The 7,319-nt window shown below is 40.1% G+C and overlaps 1 protein-coding gene and 1 non-coding gene across 2 annotated transcripts in view; both read right to left on the reverse strand.

Moving 5' to 3' along the window:
- The window catches only part of LOC127214572 (melanoma inhibitory activity protein 2-like), a gene marked incomplete at its 3' end in the record, with an annotated part of 82,280 nt that extends 76,919 nt beyond the window's left edge, over positions 1-5,361 (reverse strand). Inside the window, 2 exon segments of the mRNA XM_051174943.1 lie at positions 744-875; positions 5,275-5,361. Coding sequence (XP_051030900.1) covers positions 744-875; positions 5,275-5,292 — 150 coding nt within the window.
- LOC127214575 (small nucleolar RNA SNORA26) lies at positions 2,138-2,259 on the reverse strand. Its single transcript, XR_007833865.1, has one exon. It is a non-coding gene; the product is annotated as a small nucleolar RNA SNORA26 (small nucleolar RNA).
- Positions 5,362-7,319: the final 1,958 nt, after the last annotated feature.

The raw sequence follows: 7,319 nt of genomic DNA on the forward strand, positions 1-7,319 counted from the left end.
GAAGATATTAGAAATGAAGTCAGTCAGAAGCACAAAGGCCAACATCTAAAAAGAAGTCTCAGAAAGAAAGGCTATGTTATGACTCCCTCCTTAAAAACAGTTAGCATAGGAAAAAGCAATATAGGATCCATAGGAAAAAGCAATATAGGATCCAGGAGAGCCATGAAAGTGGCGATTTTTACTCTTAGTTGGGAAGTAGATACACCTGCAAACTTTTTAATATTGTTAAAAACAATCACAGACACCCCAAATTTAAAGAAGAAAAGGGAAAGAAAGAAAGTTGGGGCTTTAGTACTAGTGTGTAGTATCCCTACAATAAAATCCTTTAAAATACACTTACATAAAAATATTTCTGTTAATCTCTGTTCAGTTTTTAAAAACCACCTGTTAGCATAACTCAGAACACTAAGACCTAACTCATTTCCCTGAAATAACAAGTTTCTCCAATTAGATGTTCAATCTAAACACAAAATGAAGGTTAGAGAGAAATGGCTCAGAACATTTGTTAGTCTTGTAGAGGACCAAAATTCAAATGCCATCATCGACATTATAGCTCACAGTCATCAGTAATTCCAGCTCCAGGCATCCAACAATGGCCCACTAATCACTTCTGTAGACCAGGAACACGTACCACACACACATGCATACAAGCAAAACAGTCATGCACATAAAAGGAAATAAACTTAAAAAACAAAAACAAAAAACTTAGAATGACCATTCACATACTATAAGTAGTTACTTACTGATCGGTATCCTCTCCAAAGAAATAAGAAAATGGTAAGCAGTCCAATGGCAACCACACATATCAGCGATTCTAATGATGGCTCACTAGGATCAAAGCTTGTTGTCATATCTTCAGGCACTGCTGCCACAACCTTCAAGACAAAGAAAATAAACTTATAAGCATGCTTCTTCAACAGTACTGGTACAAAGACAGGCACAGGTGGCTGTGGCCAACTCTATTCATATAGAATGGGCTACCATAAAATACAAAGCAGAATGCCTCCAAACATGTTTCTAGTAAATTACAATTGTTCTTATTGAGGGGCTAAGTATGGTGAAACAGTAGTTTTCAAACAGAAGTTATGGGGAGATTCCACAGAGCATAACTCCAGGAGAGTTAAAGGATAAGGATATAGTATCAAGAAAAGAACATTATGGAATATTTTATATGTGTTTCATTCTTTTATGTTGCATTTGTTTAACTCTGTAAAGCTGCATTACTTTGCCAGTCTAAAACACCTGATTGGCCTAATGAATAGCTGAACAGACCAATAGCTAGGCAGGAAAAATAGGCAGGGCTGGCTGGCATGCAGAGAGAATAAATAGGAGGAGAGACCTAGAGAAGATCCAGGGACAAGAGGAGGAGGACACCAAGGGCACCAGTCACAGAGTAAGAAGGAAAGCAAGGCACATAGAATAAATAAAGGGAAAAGAGCTCAGAGGCAACACATAAAGAGAAATGGGATAATTTAATTTAGAAAAGCTGGCTAGAAACAGCTGAGATAAGGCCAGCCATTAGTAAGTAAGAATAAATCTCAATGTATTTATTTAGGAGATGGGTGAGGGACACCGTCCCTACCAAAGATTTTTAAAATCCAGTAAAAAAAAAAAAAAAAAAAAAAAAAGTATCAATGATCTGGGTTGGGTTCTTTTCCCTGAGTTCAAGTTCATGATTTATCCATATGCACTGGGTTTGAAAAAACATTTCCTGCAGAGGAAAAACACTGATCTGCAGCTTGTCCTCTGAGGAAGGGAGAGTGATAAGAAACTACTGACAGAGCTTCAGAGTTGGGATATAAACCCTTCCTTCCTGTCTCTTGAGTTAAATTAATGCAGTTTGAGCCCAAAAAAGAAAATGGTTCTTTCAAAAACAACCCTAGAAATGATGGGCTTGACTCTTTCCAGGCATCAACATATACCATCTAGAAACTCCACAGCTGTCGTCTCCTTGGGGTCTGACAAAATGAACAACAAATCCTTAGATAATTACTATCTATAAAACCTGTTTTATGCTAGTACATGACAAGGACCTTTTACAAGCTGCTATCTACAGCTTATTAACTTCTACCAAAAAAAAAATACATGCAATAGTATCCTCTTTTTTTATTCCCTGTATCGTTATTTTCCTTTTTACATCTGTGACTCCAGAAAGGATCCAAAGTGTAGGTGCACAGCCTCTGCTTTGGGTTTCATGGAGAGTTCCTTTAACCTTGTGTTTTGGATCCTTAAGGTACAGGACTGACCTTACAAGGGCTCAGAAAAGGGTTGAAAATATTTTATCCTGGTCCTCTCTCTCTTTCTCACCTGAGCCACATACAAAAAAGTGTGATATCATGTTGCAAGGCAATGATACCAACGATTTGCCTCTAGGATCACAAGAATAGATATTCAGGCACGGCAAATATTTCCATTATCTCACTCCAGAGACTATGAATGTATATCCAAGCCCTCCACATACCCTCTAAAATATTCTTCCACACCTCACAGAGTAAGGCCTGCAGTTAATTGCATATTTTACCTCTTCCTGAATCCATCTTCCCTCAGTGGGTTATTCTAGTCTTTATTACCAGACCCCAATACTAACTGATCATAAACAAGTAGACTCCTCTGATAGCAGATAAAAAAGACTAAGACTAAAACTGTTACTAGAAACAAAGATGTGATGGAAAAGGCTAGCTCAGTCTTTAAGATGTAGGATTTTATGCAAGAGAACAATAAAATGAAGTAAATCTGTTGAAGTAAGGATAAAACAAACCGTTCATCAACAGTAGTTAGTTATTTTTAGATCTCACTTTCAGTGAGTCAGCATGAAAAGACAACACGGTAAAAAACACTACAAATAAGTTAGACTATCATACTAGCAAAATACTATGCAATAATAGCAGAAAATACATTCACTCTCAAATGTACATGGAAGATTCTTCAGAAAAAATCCAGGCATTAAGCTAAAACACACCTCAATGTTTTCTTTGTTTTTTGTTTTGTTTCTTTAAATAATCAAACCACATGGCCAAGCCCAGAGAAATGGCTCAGCAGCTGAAAACATTTGCTGCTCTTGCAGAGGAGCAGACTTCAGTTCCCAGAATCCATGTCAAAAAGTCCCTAAGTGCCTGCCCATGACTCCACCTCTGTGAGATCTGATGCCCTCTTGCTGCTTCCTTGGGCAGCTGAAGCTACAAGCACATACACACACATACACATAGTTTAAAATAGTAAAAATTCAATTAAAAAATTCCCATGTCGAGAAGCATCTTCTCTGATTACAACGGGTTAAAATTAGTTATCAAAAAACAGGAAGGGCTGGAGAGAGAGCTCAGCAGTTAAGAGCATTTGTCATTCTTGTAGATAAATGACCCATGTTTGTTTCCCAGGATCCACTTGGTGGCTCACCACTATCTATGACTCCATTTCCAGGGAAATATGTCACCCGTTAAGACATCTTTAAGCACAGCAAACATGTGACGCATGGACATACATGCAAGAGCAAAACATCCATGAACATAAAAGGTTTTTAAAAAAAAATAATAAAATGCAACATAAAATTTACACAAAACAACTAATTCAGTGTGTAACAGGAAAATTTATAGTCATAAAAGACCTTGTAAAAAAATATGAGGGGGCAGGGGCTGGAAAGATCTCACAATGATTAAAAACATTAGCTAGTTGTCAAGAGGTTCTGAGTTCAGTTCCTAGCATCCACATGGTAGCTCACAACCATCTGCAATGAGGTGCCCTCTTCTGGCCTGCAGGGATATAAGGAGACAGAACATACTATATATAATAAATAAATCTAAATAAAAATTTTAAATATTATTGGGCCAGGAAGATAGCTCAGCAGGTAAAAACTTTACCACCAATCCTCAGGACCTGTGTTTGACCCCCATCACCAATGTGGTAGAAGGAAAAAACCGACTCTTGGGGCTTTGGATTTACACACACACACACACACACACACACACACACACACACACCATATATACACAGAAAGGAATGTAATGCTCAGTTAAAAAAAATCAATGTCATAATCCACAGTAAAAGAATTGAAGAAAAAGAAGATCTCAACAGATAGTAATAAAACATGTAAGAAAATCGACCGTCTAATCAGGAGACTGCAAACTAGGACTACTTTTCTCAATCTGACAAACAGCACCAATAGAAGACTCATAGCTAACACCATCCTGAAGGGGAGAGAATTGTTCCCTTACAAAATGCAACACACATCCACACAGCCCACTGAACCACAGAAAATCCAGCCAAGTCTGCAAAATCCCTCCGTGGTCCTCACCCCCAACCTTATCAAAAATAAGTGTTGGTAACTGCTAGGTGCCTGTGTATTTTATGTGAAAAGCCAGAGGCTGCTGTTGTAATGTCTTCCTTCTCTACCTCAATTTTTCTAAGGCAGAGTCTCTCACTGAATCTAGAGCTCACACATTCTCTGATAAACTGATGACCAGTGAACCTGGGATTCCTCTATTCATACCTCCACCCAGCGTTTACATTGCCTTAAGGGCTCCTACTCCAGATCATGGCAAGCACTTTCCTTTCCGCACTGAGTCATCTCCCTAGGCCCTAATTGTGGATTCTGAGGGAGATGTGTGTGATCTGAAATCATCTCTCATCTACAATATGCTTCTCTTCCCATAAGGCACATCTCAGTAACTTAGCTGACAGAGCCAGGAACTTGGGACTATTCCAGATTCTTCACACATCCCACCCCTCTCTGCAGCTAATCAAGAAAGTCACACTCATTTTAGCTCTTATTTCTTCTTGCCCCATTTAGGACCAACTTCTCTATCCTTATCCCTATCAATTCTCCTTCCTGTGTTTTTTCCCCTGACATTTGATTCTCATACTATCAGGAATATCTATACATTTTTCTATGGGTCTCACCACTGATGAGCCTGTGCTGGATCTCACACCCCACAGCAATCCTTGAGACCCACTGGTCTACAGTAAGCATCATGTCACATCAGGCCCTTGGCTCACTTATGCTGTGAGCTCCTGTGTATGCTGTTTTCACACCTCATCTACTGAAACTTATTTGCTCAGTCTAAAGACTTTGCCAGCAACCCAAGGAAAAACAATCACTCCCTTCCCTTATTTTGCATGTGTACTTCTATAGGCAATAGACTTCAACTGTGGATTAATTTTGTGTATTTTCTCCCCAAACAGCTAACATGATGAAAATGACCAAAATCCTTATTTCATTTAGAACCTCCATAGAACATTTTTATTCATGGGCAAATGAACCATGAGCATGGCACTACTTACTTTAAATTCACAGAACATGAAGATAATTAGAACTGGCAGCAGCTCAAAAATCCTCCATGGGCACACCACGGTGGCAGTACGAGGCACCGCCATCCCTGTGCCCACCATGGGGGGCCTTGCAGCTGGACAGATGGACAGCAGCAGAGCAGAGCACAGTCAGTGGGACACTGGGAAAGGGAAGGCTTCTGGGGCCGGCTGGCACCACTGCCCTCTCCACCTCCTTATCTCAGTTGACACGTCAACGCTGGCACTCTGACCTCCAGCACCAGAGTCCTGGAGAGCTGGAGCAAGAAAACCTAAAGCACCCAGTGTGGGGCTGCAGGCCTACACTCCGAGGCCTGGGGCACAGCCCCGGAGTGAAAGCTCAGCCCCCTATATCCCCAGCTACTATCGCACTCTGTCCTATCAAGTCAAAAAAAAAAAAAAAAAAAAAAAAAAAAAAAAAAAAAAAAAAACAAAAAAAACACACAAAAAAAACCACTCCCCTATGGAACACTAAAAGCTGAAGCACCAACTTTGGGGCTACAGCCCTACACTCCGAGGGCTGGCACAGCCCCAGAGTGAAAGCTCAGCCCCCAAGTTACAGTTACTATCACGCTCTGTCCTATCCTCTCCAGTCCAAAAGCCACACTGTAGTAGCTAGGGGGAAACGCTCCTACGCAGAGATGTCGTCCTCCATCATAATCAGTGTCAGGAAACGGCCTCTGACGTAAGAGACGATGACGCATTCACACTTCGAACTCACTGTGATCAGCCCAGTTATACCACTTGACTCCTAAGAAATATCCTTTCTTGACTCGGAATTAATAGCAGGTAGGTGGGTGTGTGTGTGTGTGTGTGTGTGTGTGTGTGTGTGTGTGTGTGTTTGTGTGTGTGTGTGTACTAATTCCTGGAGATGGAGACATTCTGCTCAGCACTGCCCTATTTAGCATCCTATTTGTAGGCCTCATGAAATAAGCTGATGCTTTTGTGTATCTCAAATGTAGGACCTGAGAGTCACTGCTCTGAAATGTCTTTTTATTTTTCAGTGTCAGGTCTCATTTCATTGCTCCATGTGCTTCCATATAACGACTGCTTTGAATTTCCTCCAAGAAAACTATGTAGGAACTTGGCAAAGTATGTTGGAAAAGAAAACAAAAACAAACAAACAAATAAAACAGACCATCTAAAGTTTTTAAGCAACAGAAATTTGGTTTGTTTTTCCCTAAATTGGAAGTTAGAGCTGATGTGTCAGTTCATTTCCCCAGTTGTTACCATAAGGGTGATTGAACAGAAGAATCAACTGATAAGTATTAATTGTCCTCAAGGAAGTTCTGGGAGCTACCTGTGTTTGCTGTGCTCACTGAACCACACCAAGTTGCAAAACTAGGTACCACCTATACTTGCCCAAATTCAGTTTATCACTTTGGGCCATGTGGTTTTAGGACAGAGCTGACTGGTGTTGGGTTTTGGCCCCAACTAAGCTTTCTTACATGCAGAAGAAGCCTGAAACTCCAGTGCATGTGTGTTGTAGGCCAGTAGTGACACTGTTCAAATACACTAAGCAGAAAATGTCAACATGGCATATGGGCAAGGTAGTGAAGAACAGACTGAGATCCTTTATAATTTGGATCTGGTTTCATTCTTGATGACTCATTTTCATAGTTTTCTTAGTAGAATTTTTTTTTTGTTTCTTGGAACAGGTTTTTCAGAGGCTGCCTGGGAACCGGCTCTTATACACCAGGCAGGTCTTGGACTCATAGAGATCCGCATACCCCAGCCTCAAAGGCTGGGATTAAAAGCCTGCGACACTCCTGATTGGTTCTTAATAGATTTTCAATAGCTGTTATAATCCTTTAGTTTGGAGATGGAGACATGATGATATATACCACAAAAAGTTATTCTTTATTAGTACTTTTTGGTATTACCCCGAGGGAGTATTCATTTACGTTAAAATACAAGCTCTGTTGACCTCCATATTTTCTGCTTTGAATTCCCATCTCCAATCTGTTACTCCATCCCAAGAATTGCACTACTAACTTCTTTATTGTTTTCACTTCTCAGTG

This window comes from Phodopus roborovskii, unplaced genomic scaffold (genome assembly GCF_943737965.1).
Source record: "Phodopus roborovskii unplaced genomic scaffold, PHOROB, whole genome shotgun sequence".
Classification (NCBI taxonomy): Eukaryota; Metazoa; Chordata; class Mammalia; order Rodentia; family Cricetidae; genus Phodopus; species Phodopus roborovskii.